At 42.3% G+C, this 17,385-nt stretch overlaps 3 protein-coding genes across 4 annotated transcripts in view; all 3 read right to left on the reverse strand.

Moving 5' to 3' along the window:
• Nucleotides 1-3,307, reverse strand: part of npas2 (neuronal PAS domain protein 2) — a 31,299-nt gene extending 27,992 nt beyond the window's left edge. For both annotated transcript variants that reach the window (XM_053617998.1, XM_053617997.1), the window contains exon 1: nt 2,986-3,307. The gene's annotated coding sequence lies outside the window, so the exon portion shown is untranslated. The remainder of the gene's footprint in view (nt 1-2,985) is intronic.
• Nucleotides 3,308-6,490: 3,183 nt separating this feature from the next.
• On the reverse strand, nt 6,491-10,363 carry vma21 (vacuolar ATPase assembly factor VMA21). Its single transcript, XM_053618391.1, has 3 exons — nt 9,074-10,363; nt 8,270-8,379; nt 6,491-7,960 (listed from the first exon to the last, which is right to left on the reverse strand). Exons 1-3 carry the CDS (start codon nt 9,133-9,135, stop codon nt 7,818-7,820), a joined length of 315 nt encoding a protein of 104 aa, XP_053474366.1. The 5' UTR covers nt 9,136-10,363; the 3' UTR covers nt 6,491-7,817.
• Nucleotides 10,364-11,969: 1,606 nt separating this feature from the next.
• Nucleotides 11,970-17,033, reverse strand: mtnr1c (melatonin receptor 1C). Its single transcript, XM_053617583.1, is given in 2 exon segments — nt 11,970-13,024; nt 16,850-17,033. Coding segments are annotated over 2 exon segments (1,086 nt in total). The 3' UTR covers nt 11,970-12,122.
• Between the last annotated feature and the right edge of the window lie 352 nt (nt 17,034-17,385).

Raw genomic sequence — 17,385 nt, forward strand, 5'->3', positions numbered from 1 at the left:
ACCGCTAACGTTAAGGGGCTCGGTAAAGGTTCCTTCACATTTTTTTTTTTTTTAAACTACTGCGCAAATGTAGGTCAAAATCAGACAGGTTTTGAGAAGTTTTTTCAGGGAAAGCTTAAACCGTTTGAAACACACATATATATCGAGGATCTTCCTGACAGGAAATGAGACAGACAGAAGAAAGAGATACAGACAGAGAGAGAATTCGAGGTCCATCGTCTGTGGACGTCCCTTAAAACAAGTCACAAGTCACGAATCGACTCTTTTGACTTGAATCTTTTAGGCGAACGCTGGGAGCCGAATCACTTTTCCTTTCGATGAGAAGCTAAATAGATCTCGTGACACTCTCACTGAAAAAGCGCCCCGTCTGCACGATTCTCTCGCGTTAATCACACACTACAGAAAAACTCCGAAATCACAGAATCGTTGTTACAAAGCGCTGAAACTGGAGACTCCTTCCATAAACGTTGCATAAACACATTTCTCATTACAGAAATCTGTGCAACATTTATACACGTTTTTTTTTTTTTAAAGTCTGTTGCTATAGAAACCCTTTAAAAAAAAACACACTTCCGTTATAATATAGAACGGTATTACACGAGGGCAGATCTGGAAGTTCTGACAGTGTTTCACTGAACGTTATTTCCTTCCAGATCTGGGACATGTTTTCCAATAACGTGATCTGTTTACTTCCTGCTTCGTCCTCTGTCGTCTTTTTTTTTTTTTTTAAATCCGCTGGGTTAATGAACGTTAATGAAAAAACACGTGTCACTTATAATAATAATAATAATTATTATTATTATTATTATTATTATTATTATTATTATTACTAATTTCTTGTCTCTATGCCCAGAATTGAGTTCTCCTGCATGCTGTTGCAGATCTGTCCCCTGACAATCCACGGCACTTAAAGGGCCGGCGCACCTTTATCCACAAGAAGCAGGCTTAGGTTCATTTCTGCATGGCTGGTCACGCTGGCTGGCCTGTCTGCAATGGCCCAGTAACCCAGATTCAGACAAGCTGCATAACAGCAGCCTTACCTAACACACACACACACACACACACACATATGCCGTTCATGAAATTAGTGAAATCAGCTGCTCTTTCTGCGTTCCTTTAAAGTCCTAGCCAAACAGGTCACATGATTTTTGGTCACTTTGGTCTCTTTTTTGTGCATCTGAACATCTGGTTTAAGCCGGACACAAACTGAGAAACAGGCATCGAGACGAGACGATAAAACAGCAGCAGCTCAAATGCGCTAACAGTTAACTATTCTTAGAATTTCCTTTCTATTTTTTTTAAATAATGGTGCATCACCCAGCGAACGCATGAAACGCTCCATGTTCAAGCAGTCAAAGTCATGACAACATCTGGGAAATGTTAAAAAAAAAAAAGAAAGAAAGAAAAACAAAGAAACAGCTAGCCGATAATTAACGATTACAATGTGGCTAGCTAGTACGTAGGTAGCTGTGAAGTGTTTTATACGGATAACATAAAGCGACAACGTCAGGAATATCAACCTCGCTCGTGTTGGTAAATCACAACGACAAAACGACCTTCGAATGAAATTACGGTTAGTGTCGCGCGCCCGAGTGAAATTCTGTCGATTCGGACGCCGTGAGAGACGTCGTCGTTGCGTGAAAACTCGTCAACGTTGGAGCGCTCACGTGGAGCGTTCTCATTAACACAGTGACCGCGTGAACGAATGTAGCAAATGATTCGTTCCTATCCAATCAGAGCGCAGTTCATGCCCCCGACTGAAACCGTGACCAATCAGGAAATAGGACATGGGAAAACTGCAGCTCAGTTTCTTAAAAGGATTTACCCGAAGGTTTTGTTTTTGTAGGAAATCGTTGGTTGTTGATTCGTTTTCTCTAAAATCATATGTATATCGTCAACTATAACTGTAAATGGATAAAAAAGTAGCTATAATGCGCATGAATCAATAAAAACAGCATGTTCTAAGCCAGTGGCTCTCAAAGTATATTTCATGAACATTTCGATTTTTCATCTAGTGTTTTTGGAGCCATAGAGAACACATTACGAGTTGAGTTTGATGCTTGGACCCATAAATATATGAAAACTTATTAGATCATGTGGGTTTGATTTCCACCACTGTAATGTTTTGTTTTTGTTTTGTTTGTTTTAATCACAGAATCACCTTGCTGTGCTTCAGGGGCCCCTGAGGGATCCACAGACCCCGCTTTCAGAACCAGTGTACTAGACTCTAACAGTGACGTAACCTGGTCGTTAGCATTCATATCATGCTAAGCGGTTTGAAGAGAGTTTAATGTGTTATGTATGGCATGACCCCGCGCCCCAGCACGCGCTCGGCTTGAAATCAGGGGCATGACGTCACAGCACCGGCTCAATACAAGTCCCAGTCATGTGTTGTGTAACCGGCAACGGGTTTTTTTTTTTCCTGCAGCGACGCTTTTCATTACAAACTTTCAAACTATTTAGGTCACTCACAGGGAACAGAAATATCAACATGGCGTCCTGTTTAGTCGCGAGAACACAGGGCTGATGTGGTGTCAGGGCAAAAGTGTGCTAAATCAGTGTGTCAACGCTGGTCGCCATGGTTACAGGCGGACTTTAAGTGGCGTACTCCTTTGACATAATATCGGGTACTGGATTGAGGCTAGGACTTGAGTGGTTTGGGACGGAACCCTCGAAAAAGTAGCTTCACAACAAACAAACAAACAGACAGACAGCACTGTTAAAGCAACTAATAATTATACAACAGCGCGCGTGCTGTGATTTTAAACGTCAACTTTTGTTCCCAAAGAAAGTTTTCGAAATGAAAAAAAAAAAAAGCATAAAGCAACGCACAGACACACACACACACACACACACACAGAGAGAGATGTTTTTCCGTGCACGTGAAAGCCCGGTCCCGGTCGCGCACGCGATGACAGCTTTTCCTTCGCAAACTACGTACAGACAGCGCGCGCACTGAAAACAACACACCCCGTGGATACTCACCGGAGCGCGAGACGCACACACTGACACACACCGAAGCTTCTCAGCGTCTGACCCGTTTCACTCGCGAGCGCCAAGTTACATAACCGGCACCGTTTCTGCGCGCGACTTGGCTTTACTTCACTTCCAAGGTTGACTTTTTTTATTTCTTTGACTTTTTTTTTCTTCCCCCCCAGCGCGTGCCTGTCGTCACGCGTAAATAAATAAATAAATAGAAATACACGGAGCGTGAGGGAGTGAACAAGAAGTCCCGATTCACCGGTACAGAAGTCACAAGGCGGGAGCGCGCACCACTGGTCACGCGCACACGCTGGATATCTCTCTCTCTCTCTCTCTCTCTCTCTCTCTCTCTCTCTCTCTCTCTCTCTCTCTCTCTCTCTCTCTCTCTCTCATGTCATCGGCTGAGAATGGCGGACAGCGTCACTGGCTGGAAACCAGGAGCACAAGCCAAGAGTGCCGTTATCGCGTCACACAAGTCACGAGCGCAACAGGTTCACTGTAAATACGTTTAAAAATATGAATAATATCATTAACAACATCAATCACAATCGTCTCTCAGAGCCTCGGAAACTTTTTTTTGCTGTTTGAGAAAAGCATTATTTTGCTAATGAGCTCTAGAGTCCTCCTAAACTGGTTTATAATAAACAAAACTTGTTTTAGAATTCATCTGAGTATGTCTGGGGGGAGAAAACAGAGGAGGTGGGGTTAAAAACCTTGTTAAAATCCTATTGATTGACCCTAATGTGACAGAACAGTGTTATTGCATCACAAAATAAGAACCAATCAGGTTCCAATATGCAAATAAAAGCATAGCAGGGTGAGGGGGCGGGGCATGCGGCTGGGGGCGTTAATAAAGTTGCACAATAATAGGATCTTCTTGAAGAATGTAAAAAAAAAAATGTGCTAACAGTTTCAACATTTAAATTTTTTCAGGACATACATTAGCCCCTAGTTGGAGCAGAGCCGGTTAGCCCAGCCCCTCTTCCTTAAAAGGCAACATCGATGACATAGTCAGAGGAAGAGTTTTTTCATCTGTGAGTGTGGATTAACAACAGTGTAACGAAAACAGTATTCGCATTTTATTGTGCTGTTTTAGCCACGCCCACCGTTGTTACATCACTGACATCATTGCATGTTCACAATCTTCTAATTCAGCACAGATCAGTGTGTATGTGTGTGTGTGTGTGTGTGTGTGTGTGTGTGTGTGTGTGTGTAAAGCCACGTAATCCAGATTAGCCCCTGCTAATAGAGAACGCTGCGCTGGTCTGTCCTCTCCCTGGACACACTGCTGTCAAGGCTGAGAGAGAGAAGCCGGTCTCCATGGCGACGGTCGCTAGCCAGTGAATCACCCAAGGTTACCATGCCACGATCAAAATACAGGAAATGGATGTTTTCAAATTGAGGAAGTGGTACTGAACAGTAGAACATTAATCAGCATTACCCCCCCCACCCCCCCATACACACACAGTATTTATTTTTAGCTCTCCTGTCATTTGGACATGTTGTGGATGGCTGGATGTTATGTGTTACATCATTTAGGCAGTAGGTTATAAGAAGATAAAAATTCTGGTACATTCTATATCAGATTATTGACACATACTATAGCATCTCAGAACATTCTGGATTTTGTTCACACTGGAAAAAAAAAAACCCTGTATATGAGTTATTCTATATTTTATTGTTCATGCTATTCCATTTATTATATTTGTTATTTCTTTTTGATTCTAATTCCGAACCTGAATCTTTTTTTTTAATCAGCTGTCAATTCAGATTCAGATTCAGAATATTTTTCTACCTAATTCAGATTACGAGTCAGATTTTACCGAGGCACACGCCCTTATCCATTATCCGCCTTTACGTTTACCTGAGGTTGAGTGTCGAGGCCCAACAGTGGCAGCCGTAGTCCGACGTTTTAACCACTGAGCTACCCCACCCCTGGTAGGGTCCGATTACGAGCCTGATTTTTCCTCAGCTTTCAATACATATTCCAATTCAGATTCAGATTCATATTTGCTGTTTTGATTCCGGATTCAGACTGAATCACCTTCCAGTTCTCGTTCTGATGACCTCAGGTGTGTTACGTGTGTTAATAATACTGAGTGGTGTCTGGAGTGTGTATTGCAAACCTCTGTCTCCATAACGAACCACCGAAACTGTTTTACACAAACTGGAAACGTTTTTTTTATGCGGATGAGGTTATGCTTAGTGTGTGTGTGTGTGTGGTCCTCCTGACCTCTTCATGGTGATGTATATTTGGGCTGCAATGACAGAACACACAAAACGGAGGAAATGAGAGTGAAGATGCATTACACAACGTCCACTTATGTGTGTGTGTGTGTTGGGGTGAGTCATTCAAAGGAAAGAAAGGTTTAGGCTGTTTCAGGAACACACCCTAATGTTTGGTGCTTATACACAAACGGACACGCACGACTCTTGCGCAGTGAAAAAGTCTGAAAGATAAGATGTGCTAAATAAGTTTTTATGAAACTGTGTTTTTGGATTTTTTCAGCTACGCACCCTTGTTTTAGCGCTAGTAGTAGTGCCTGTGGCGTGTGGAACGTGCCGTACATTTGGAGATGCTTTTCTGCTCAGCACGGTTGCACAGAGCGGTTATTCGTGTTAGCATAGCCTCCCTGTCAGCTCTGAACGTTCTCCTCTGACCTGTCTGACGGCCAAGGCGTTTCCGTCCACAGAACTGCTGCTGGTGGGATGTTTTTGGTTCGACGTGAAGCTCTTGTTCTGTATCAGTGTGAGTTTTATGCACTGCTCCGCCGACACGTGATTGGATGTTTGCATGAAAGAGCAGGGAGACGGGTGTTCCTATTACAGAGGCCAAACTCTGTCCTAAAGGAAGAAAGTGATTTGGCGCTATAACTGTTTTGGTTTTTTTTTAGAAGAAGAAATAAGGGGAGCTGAGCTCTGGTCTCCTTTAACCCAGGTCTGTTTGAGACACAGGAGGAATCCCGAGTGTGTGTGTGTGTGTTGTAGACACTGAGGTGATGTGGAGGGAATGCAGTCGCCCACAGGAGAGGACGGGACACCAGGAACACGCCGGAATTCCGACCCTCAGACGCGCGCTCAGAATTTCCACACTGACGAGTGTTTCCTCTTTTTTTTTCTTTTTTTTTTACTTTTCCCTCTCCTACGTTTCCATCAGCATGCTTTTCTTCTCTCGGTTCTCCTCCACACACGTTCACCGTTTTCCAAAATATCTCATCGGCTGAACGTACACTGGAATTAAATATGGAACATGGAGCAGCTGAGGCTCTGCGGGTAAGCTGTTGGGCTACTGATGGGAGGGTCTTGGGTTCTAACCTCAGCACTACCGAGCTGCAACTGTCGGGCCCCCGGGGCGAGGCCCTTCACCCTCAACTGCTCAAACGTATAACTGGGATAAACGTAAGCCGTTCTGGATAAGAACGTCTACCAAACGCCTCAAATGTAAACGTAAGTGAATAGTTTTGATAATCAAATTGTTTGAGAAAAAAAAATATTCAAATACAAAAGATCTCGAAACGGTTTTTATTACAGCTGCATGTAGATTTTTTTTCCCTTTAAACGAAAAATGTTTAGATTAAATACATTTATTTATTTAAACTGGCGAGTTGATTTCCTTGAGGACGGACGTTTAATCTACAGAGGTCCTGAAGGGACGTTCGCAAAAATACATAAATAAATAAATAAATAAATAGGCGGGTTAGGGTTAGTTTGTGTGCGCAGGAGAGAATTTTCCGTTTTCACGCGGTGTATACATCACGTGTGACGTATCGTTATCGTGTGCGCATTACTTACTCGTTGTGTTGCTTTCTCGTTTCCTTAAAAGAAAAATGACCACGTGCGAATTTCCATTTCAAGGCTTAAATTGATTGATTTATTTATTTATTTTGAAAAGGTCCCTTCTGGAGCTCCATAAGCATCATATAAAACATCAGTTATTAGTTAATTAATAATAACAATAAGAAGAAGAATAATTTAACAGCGTACACCACGTTATAACCGTGGCGTTCAGCACGGGTCTAAGACACGTGAAAAATCGAACTCGCTGCACAGGAGGAGGAGAAAAAGCCGAAACGCGACACGTGAAACGGGATTTAATGAGCTCGGTGAAGACGACGCTTTTAAGCGCTAGTTCTAAAGCATTACAGGTGAGAACATCTGGTTTCAGAGTCGGGGTGTGTGTGTGTGTGTGTGTGTGTGTGTGTGTGATGCTACGCGGAGATCCGTCCCTGTCTAGTTTTAATCGATGTCTCGACTCTAAACAACAATGTCCTGTGTATAAACACGAGAAGCTGTGCGTTCTGAGACAGCAATAATCAGGTCACGTTGGATTGTTTTTCCTTTCTCGTTCCACGAGGATCCTGAACTTACACTCTTAAAAAGTTTCTTGGGTCGTTCCTCTGGGAAAAACGTTAAAAGCGTTCAACAGAGTGGGTTCTTATTGGAGCTCGTAATTATCCAAAGAACCAAGAATGTCTGATGATTCTTTAAGGGTTCACGTGATAATTACGGGTTCTCCGCCTCCTTCGTGAGGAGGAAACACCGTGTTGTACAGTTTTACACAGAACATCAAAGCTTTCCCCAGAGGAACCTGTTAAACCTCCTACATTTTCCACAACACACTACACACACACACTCCTCAGGCTTCATAGTGACCTCCGACCTCTGATCTCGTAGGTACACGTGCATGTATACATGTGTTTTCGCGGCATCAGAAGTCTCCTGCGTGTTTCACTCCTCTCTTTCTCATTTTTTCTAACAGAATCAAAAATCTAGTTTCTCTCTCATTCTCTCTCTCTACCTCTCCTAATCCTCTTTTTTCCCTTCTTTCCAATCTCTCAGTCCTGCTTTCCTTCCCTCGACTGCCGCGGTCCTTCATTCCAGGCCACGTAAACGAAGAGCGCCAGGACCACGTGCACGGCCACAACGGCCAAGATGGCGGCGTAGAAGTAGCTGTCGTTGCTGGAGTAACCCAGAGATTCTGAGGACGGATGGAGAGAGAGAGAGAGAGAGAGAGAGAGAGAGAGAGAGAGAGTCACTCAGGGAAAGGGTTAAATCGCAGAACTGGCTTGTTTCTACAGTAACAGCTGCACGAATAAGAAACAGATTTAAAAGAACATGTAATCAGTGATACGGTGAGGGTTTTCTCTCAGGACGCGTTTTAACGTTTACGGAAGGAGTCTCCAGTGTCAGGGTTGAGGTGTAAATTTTTCCAAAGCCTTCAGGACAGAGGAGATGTTTATTTTTTCTTTCTTTCCCAGTAAAGCGACACGAAGAAGCGCAAACGAACCTTCGAACAAATACTTTTTGGAGGCGAAGTAGAGTCCGATGGGGAGAGTGATCATCAGGATGGTGAAAAACAGCAACGTCTTCAGTACGGCTACTAACGATCCATCGCTCCTGGTGAACAGAGAGAGAGAGAGAGAGAGAGAGAGAGAGAGAAACATATAAAGATGTAGAGAAAGAAAGAAAGAAACTGGCGATAAATTATAAATAATCTGACTGGTTCATGAACATGAACACGGTGAGCTTTTCTTTTAAAAATACCAATCCCGATTAATCCTTAAAGCAAGAGGTTTAGCAGCAGAGTCTCAGGATGTGATCATAAGAGTATTTATTTATTTATTTAAATATAAAAGATATTTTAAATATAAAACAGCACCGAATGTATTAGGTACTGCTGAAAAGTATCTTACAGCTGGTTATTAAAGAAATTTAGGTCTATTTTATAGAATGTGCTCTTTTTCCAAAGAGTTTCTGTAAATGGTACTTAAACCATAACTTTATTTAATGAATTAAGATTTTTTTTTTTTAGGAATTCGTTAAAGGCACGTGCATGAAAAGCAGTGCAGTTCCTCTATGGACTCTCCCAGATTGTTCAATAAACGCCTCTTCTTCCTCTTTTCTATACATTCTCTCTAAATACAACACAATATATGTCTCTAAAAAGGACTAAATAGTTTTCTTTCCTTCCACTGAAACATCTCGTTGGTGTTTATTCCCGTCACAAACCGCTGTTTATTTTACTGAGCTGCTGCTAAGGTGCTAAGCTACGAAATCCACCGTCATTCAAAGCATTAAAGATTAAATTTACCCTCTGTTGTCTGTCACGGGTCCGGACCCCGAGCTGAGAGACGCCTTGTCGTAGCTTTGCATCTTCGCCTTGCAGAATAAATATATATATATATATTATTTTAAAAACGTAATTAATTTAATGCGTAAACAAACGCAATTGTGCTCCGTGGCTCTGCTAGTGAACTGAGAGGAGATTTACTTCCGGGTGTGGTGTAGTCACATGACTCCCGTCGTGTAGGTGCACGCGTGGTCACGTGTAGGTGCTATTATTACACGCCACCGGTAGGGGGAGACAGAGGCGGCGTGTTAATGTACATACTGCACGAAAAAGACAAAAATGGAGAAAAAAACGAAAGAAATGGAGAAAGAAAGAAAGACAAAAATGGATAAAGAAAGACAAAAGTGGAGAAAGAAAGGAAAGAAAGAAAGACAGAGAAAGAAAGAAAGAATCACAAAGATGGAGAAAGAAAGAATAAAAGAAATAAAGATAGAATGCATTTCACCATGTATACTGATGATGTCACTATCACTACTGTAGTAATCGTTTACTAGGGATTAGTAGACGTGGAATTGTACGTGGCGAACGCACTGAAACGTCACAGTACAGTTATACTAAATATAAGCATGTAACTCGACCAATCAGATTATTGGACTGGACGTAACTATTGGATAAACAGAAATAAATGTTCCCTATAGCAGTAAGATTCAGAACAGTCAGCTATACAGGACTCGTACTATACACAGTGTGTAAACTTCACGCTTCCACGCAATACGATATTACTTCTACTCTTATGGACGACGATGCCACTGACTCTGCTACGGTACAATGCGATTTCGATATGTGACCAACTTTGATGATGTTGTAGAGAAAGTATCAGACTTGCGTGCAAATCACTGTTCTAGCCTATTAAATTTTTTACATATTATTTCAAAATGTTAATCACTGAAGTTGATATTACAAACACTATAAAATATTAATTCATAATAATTAAAAAGTGGCTAGTTTGACATGTTTTCCTCACAGGAGCAACAGTCTTTAGAGAATCAGTCTAGAACCTCTTTGGTTACTGAGTAAATCCGTATTTCTTGGCCAAGACTCCAAAGCCTCTGAGATATTTTGGAAAAGTTTTACCAACACCCTCATTTCCTTATTTATTTATTTCTTTTTATCGCAATCGAATAATCCAAACTTCCCCTGAAGAAAGAAGATCAAAATTAAACTCTGTTTCTCGAATGTGGCTTGAGGAACAGCAGCTTCACATGACCCAGACTGTTTGCTAGTGTTAGCATTATCTAGCGTTAGCATCAGTTACTGAGAGAACACTGCTGCATGAAACTCACACTAGCCACCAGGATGCTGCTGAGCATTCATAAGATATAACAGTACAATATATATATAAATAGAATATATATAAAATAAATAACAATATATATATTAAATATAACAGTACGTTAGGAACTTATCTTTCCCAACATTTGCTCGATTACTAGCTAACTACCGAATGCTGTGCCAGTGACCGAAGCTAACCATAGGACAGATCTAAGAAAAGTTAGCGTAAATGTACCAAAAGGCTCTGGTTGGAAAAAGAAAAACAATAAATGGTGGAGTGTTTTCACCCTCAAGGACTGAGATTGGAGAAACATGGAACACTGAAAGAAAACATGCAGCGATCAGCGATCTGATCAGAAAAGAAGTTAAGAAGCAGATTGTAGCTAATCATCATGCTGTGCCAAAGTTAGCAAGAGCTGGAAAAATACCTTCTGACATTCTTGAATCTTGTACTGTAGTTTAGCTTCTTTTTTTGACTTCACTGCATCTGGATTAGCATTAGTTTAGTGTAAACTCTGGTCCTTAAAGACTATGATGATACAATTAGCCCAGATATTTGGGTTGTTTTGTATGCTAACACATTGGCATACATGTGTGTTTTTAACATTAAGAGAGAGAGAGAGAGAGAGAGAGAGAGAGAGAGAGTATTTTATTAATCCCCACATAGAGAAATTTGGGTGTCACTACAGCAGCAAGACAGGTGAAGAAAATAGAGAGAGTAACATGTGACTGGAGGCTTTTTAGTTGCTTTTTTTGCCGGGGGTTGAATTGGGACTTTAGTAATAGTTCCTGAGATCTTACTATCAGTGCCCAACAAATGTCCTCAAAATGTCACCAATTTTATACCAAAAGTCCTCCATTTTGCATACTGTTGTGCCCTTGATATCTAGCTCCACCCCCCGGAGGTGAGCCAGTGCTAGCCTATTAGGTTTGATTAAGATGTAATCCTGGTTATGCTAAATTTAACTTCTCCAATATTCATAAAGGTGTGTAGTCAAACTCATCCCCTCAGTGACATTCAGTCCCACATCCATAGGTGATCCTCCACCAGGTTGAAGGCCAGTGGTTTGCTTTAATGCTGGATTTGGTGTTATTCTTGTTGTTCTTGTTGTTGTTGTTTTGTTTGTTTCATTATTGGTCGGTTGTATTTTTTCGGTTGGTTGGTTGGTTAATTGATTGCTGTTTTTTTTATTATTATTGCTTTTATAGACCAAGGTGTTGCATCAGGAGCTACTGGAGAACACGGCTCATGGAGAACCCAGGATCCGCTGTAATGTACGCAGCTTTTTAGTTGTCATTTACGTGATGTAGATACTAGCATGTCTAGACATGTGCTAGTTTATTTGGTTTGCTTGGATTGAAAATGTAAACCTGCAGTCTCCACTTGGAGACTTTAGAGACACCTGGGTCTGTGGTCCTACTTCAAGCACATGTCAAACTCAACCGTTTTGCATACTGTTGTGCAGGTTATCCCTTCTCCTCAAAAGATAGGCGTCCACCAGATTGTAATTAAAGTCCATAGTTGCAGTCTTTAAAGACACTTAGGTCTGTCATCATTAAACGTCCCCCAAAATATTTACCCATTGTGTGCAGTCAAGCCCTTCCTTTTATTATCCAGCAGGTTGTTATTGGAACAGGTGATTGCTTAGATGGAGATGTAAACTTGAAGTCTATAGTCTTTCGCGACATCTGTTTCTGTCGTCTTTAAACGTCCACCAAATACTTGCTAATAACAGCTTCACCCCTTTTCAAACAAGGTAAGTGATTAAGCTCCACCCTCCCGCAAGTGAGCCTCCACCAGGATGTTGTTGGTCACAGCAGGGGATTGCTTGCTTCTAATGGCCTCAGTGTTGCACCGGGAGTTTTCGGGGAACAGAGCTCGGCGTGTGCAAAGTGAGAGGAGGATCTGCTTGTACTCGTGGCGGAAGTTCCGGTTAAGGAGGCCATAGACGGCTGCGTTCAGGCAGCTGTTGAAGTACGCCAGGAAGTAGCTGGCCACGAAGAGCCACTCGGGTACCTTTGGTGCCACATTGACTGGGTCCAGCGCCACAGCCAGGCCTATGAAGTTCAGTGGCGCCCAGCACATAGCGAAAAGCACAAACACCACAAACATGGTTAGAAAGTGGCGCAGGTCAGCGGAACGTGCCCAAGGTCTGGGCCGCACACGACCTTTGACCCTGACCACCAGCATCCAGATACGCAAGTAACAGAAAGACACGACGGCTAGTGGGATCAGGAAGTGGACCAGCACCACGCACGACGTGTATAGAGAGCTAACGGTCTGCGTAAACGTGCAGGAGAAGACCCGTGGGTCGTAGGTCAGCGAACCGAGCAGGAAGTTGGGCAGCGTTGCGATGACACTCAGGAGCCACGTAAGACAAACACACAGACAAGTGTTTCGACGTGTGTACCAATGCTCATAGTGCAGTGTGTGGCAGATGTAGCAGTAGCGATTGATGGCAATGGCTGTGATGTTGAAGACAGATCCGATGACACCAAGGCCCAGAACAAAGCCACTCAGCTGGCACTGCACTGCATCCAGCGTCCAACCGCCGTGGAAGATAGCCAGCAGGGCCAGGGGGTACGGGTACAACGCCACCACCAGGTCAGCCACAGAAAGGCTCACCACAAAGAGATTACCTGACAGAAAATAGGGAGAAAAACAAACATTAAGGTCGGCATGTTTCATGTAGAAACATTCAATGTTGTCAAAGCATTCAAGCAATAAAAAGGAAATAAAGGAGAAATCTCAATTTCTTTCCTCTTTCTCCATCTGTGGTGATGAATCATCACACTTCAGGGCATGTTTCCTTGTAAAATGTCTGCAAATACTGCAGCTAGGGATATTATCTCTAAGAGATATTAATTAATAATAGCTGATTAGTTAACTCCACTCAGATGAACGCTGAGGTGTTAGATGAAGTGTTCTGTAGAACAACCAAGGGTTTCTGTTTCACAGAAGGTTCTGAAGAAGCCCTTTTCAGAGAGCCACTGTTTACTAAAGATGAATGAATAAATGGTTTCATGTGAATTTCCAAATTTATCATTTAATCAAATATTTAAATACTATTTAAAAACATGCGGTTTTTGGTAATAACCCTGCTAATCCAATAATAATAATAGTCCCTGTGTTCGCCATGACCTTGGTGCCAGCAGCTTCCTGATCAGATGCTGTTATCTAGAAAAAGCATGCTGTGGCGGCAGGGTTCCGAGTTGATGCGTGTACAAAAACGAGTACTGTTGTCTCTCTTTGACTGCTCCGGGGAATGGGGATGATCGATGAGAAAACAGAGTCGGCTTTATTGTTTAATAATCACGCTCTCAATCTCAATGACAAGCACCAAGACAAGCCAAGAGAGGACAAGAGATAGAGAGAGCAAGAGAGAGACACACACAGAGGACGACAGAAAGGTTTGGTGTAAGATTTGATGTAGTCTGTGAGTTCGTGAGGGTTTATCAGTTGTTCTCGTCAGTGAACGCTGCTTTCAGATAGCCGTCCTGGAACATTGTGCCTATTGGGAAAAGTAGAGGTACAAATGAACAAACACACTGCTGTCCTACTCACTAGTCTCAGGAAATCTCACGATACACAAACACACTGAGGTCAAATATCTAACATATCAGCAATAAAAGAAGTGAATGGTTCTTTTTGTTATTTATTTCACATCTATATCTATACACCCACCTGTTTCAGAATTCGTGTCATCAGTAAGGTCTTTGATATGATATCTTTTGATATACCACACAATCTACAGTATGGAAATGCTTTACAGTGTAGCACTTATGGCGCACAGATAATCCCGCCATCTTGTGGACCTGAAGACTTCATAAACTTCTCGACGTACGAGCGCTCCAGTGCTGTAGGTGGAGCTATTAAAATGTCCCGACAATTTCCACAACTATGCAGGAAGACAGTTGTCACTCTTCAAAGTCATCCATCTTTGAAGTGAATCAGCTTGAGTAACGACCGGTCCCAGGCTGGATCACGTAGCATGTTCGGCCACGGCACAGCTAGCCTCCACAGAGCATCCGTCTGCTCCGAGACGACATCGTAAACGTCACGTTTGTAGAAATCGGTTGAATGTTATTTCCACATGAAGTATGCCAATACTTTAAGGTGCACCTTTGTTAATGAACCTGACCTTTCTATGTCCCGTGAGCACCATATATGACTGCCATCATGAAAGTAGATTATTTTTATTTGTTGGCTCTCTGACAGTTTTGAAGAGAGCAGTCAGCTCATTAGATGGACTTTCCCAAACCAAACTGTCTTACATCAAACCCTGGAGTCTGGCAGGACAGTGTTCTAGCCCAAACTGAGCGAAAAACCACTTCGCAAAAGACCCAGCAGCTACGGACGCTGTGTCTCACGTCTGGCTACATAATAACACTGAATGAAAGGGAGATCTTTTATATTTGGAAGTGCTTTGGGGTACGTCTGAACGCCACGGCATGAAAGAAAAGCTGCGAGGCTGTGCGAGAATGTGCCACGCAAAACGCTGTCTCCGACCATCGGCTTTTTAAATGCATGACAGATTTAGATGCATTGTGTTTTAGTCCAATCTAGCGCCTACTGTTTTGTACTCTTATCTTCTTCTTCATGAGCTCAGATGTCCACCTGTGAGATCAATGAGCATCTGTACAAGCTACGGCCAATTTATCAGACTTACCAGGCTAGCGCTTAGCTGAGACTAATCAATACAATACAGTATACAGTAGATGAGTAACATCAGACAGACTGTAGATGAATTAAACCCAACCCAACTGGGTGAGGCGGCCATGTTTGATTGATCACTGTCGCCTAGTCACATGCTGTCAGGATCTTTATAGTTACATTCAAAATATCATGTTTATCAGCTCTGTTACTTCGTTTCGTTCCGGGTCCACCACCCCCCCTCCCCCCACGTTGTACTACACTATACAACACTACACTAAACTACACAATAATATAGTATGCCACATTATGGCATACTAACAACCCTTCATTATGTAACTTGAAGGACTTATTAAGGGACTCTCCAAGAACACGTTTCTCCTAAGATTTAACCAAGTAGCAAAACAATGTAGCTACATATTAACCGCCTGGCAGGTTCTACCTACCGAGAAGAAATTCCTAAGCAATCATTTGCACACTTACACAGTTAATACATAGACGCCTTTTTTGCTTTTAAATGGTTCATTACTGGGTTAATTGGAAAATTATGGGTTCTACCTTGAGACCTTTCTTACAGAACATCACTTTTAGGGTTCGAATGGATTCAGAGCGTGAATGAAACATGATATTCTGACGTGTTCACAATAACAGCATCATGCTGGTGGAATTTTGTGGTATATTGTGTAAATAATAATGGGAACATACTTAATACCCCTCCAAACCCCCCCCCCCCCCCAAAACAAACACACACACACCAAACACACACACACACATATGTTATAGCTGCTATATAGTGCATTATAACCTTGACATATGATGAGCTTTATATATGTAATGCAGTACTGTTTAAAGGTTTTTTAAAGTCCACTAGCCCAGAACTGCCAACACCCGTCCGTCTGGTCTCACATCTGCGTCTAATCTAATCTAACATCTAATGCTTTTCAAATGTGTAGCTGTTAAAAGAACAGTGCATCTAAAGATCTAATAAATAAAACTCGTTACCACAGATCGAGTCAGATCAGCCAAGTTCGGTGTCCGACGTTTGACTTTATAGTGTTGCGCAGGAGCGGTGACTGTAACGCTCAACGAGACGTAACAAGAGTCCATTTCCCGTTTCCTTTTTTTTTTTTTTTAATCGCTCAGTTCGAACTTGCTCTTGTCGCACAGCCCTGTTTGGACGGGATTAGTTTTACACGACGAGCTAAGATCATGTCATTGTTACCAGTGTATCTCTGGAATATTCTGCCATCAGAATCTATTGGGGCTTTTTTTCCCCCCACATCTTTCCATATTTGTCTGGAAAGATTACACCGTATCTTACCTGATACAAAACGAACAGTAGAAATAACCCTAGGGTTAGTCAAATGAAAACCTTAAAAGTGCGACATATATTAGACTTTAATCAAAGTTTCTTTTTCAAGAAGAACTAAGCACTAGGAAGGTTTTGGTACAGATTCCGGTGTGTGTGTGTGTGTGTGTGTGTATACATATATATATATATATCCTTGCATTCCTGTTTCGTACTCAGTCTTCAAGTGCTTACTGATGCTGTGAAAGTTAAAGTGCAGAAGTAGCCTTCAGAAGCATAGAGAACTTCACACACACCCATACACACACACACACACACACACCACACACTTCTTCTTGCAAATATGGAGACTGTATGTGTAAATTTCATTGTAGAGTAATAACTCCAGCACTGTAGTTTAGATGTTAGGAGTTAGCTCGTGCCTGGAGAGAATTAAATCTCTGAAAGGTGTTGTTTCATACACTTATCACAGTGTGTGCTGCATAACGCGTTCTCTCTCTACCTGCGTTCCTGAGCTTCTTGTTCCGGTAGACGGACAGAATGACCAGCACGTTTCCCAGCACATCAGCCACGATGGTGAAGATGAGGATGGCGGCCAGAGCTGCGGTTACAGCGCGTGAGTCCGGTTCTGTGTCTGGCAGCGGGGACGCGCACCACGCGCAGCTCGCGTTCACCACCAGCGCCATGCTTCCGCGCGCACTACCACGCTCGCTTACTAATGAGTAAGGGGTGGCCAAAGCGTCCTGATGTTTTTAATACAGACTATTTAGTACGCGAGTGCGCTTTATTTCTGGGATTCCCCAAATCCCTGCGTACTATATCCTACATAGTCTGCCGCGCGCTTTGGGAACGTCGCCATGGTGACTTGTGAGTACCAGCAGAGGTGATGACGTAATTATCCACTGCCCTACTGATTAGTTATGGCACCATTAAGAGTACAATTAGGATTTAGAGAGGCAATAAAAGAGCGAGATTATAATAATATAAGAGTATGATGTTGTTGATGAAGAACTCTCAAAGTAAAATAGTTCCAGTGGA

The sequence above is a fragment of the Ictalurus furcatus genome, chromosome 28 (assembly GCF_023375685.1).
Source record: "Ictalurus furcatus strain D&B chromosome 28, Billie_1.0, whole genome shotgun sequence".
Taxonomy (NCBI): Eukaryota; Metazoa; Chordata; class Actinopteri; order Siluriformes; family Ictaluridae; genus Ictalurus; species Ictalurus furcatus.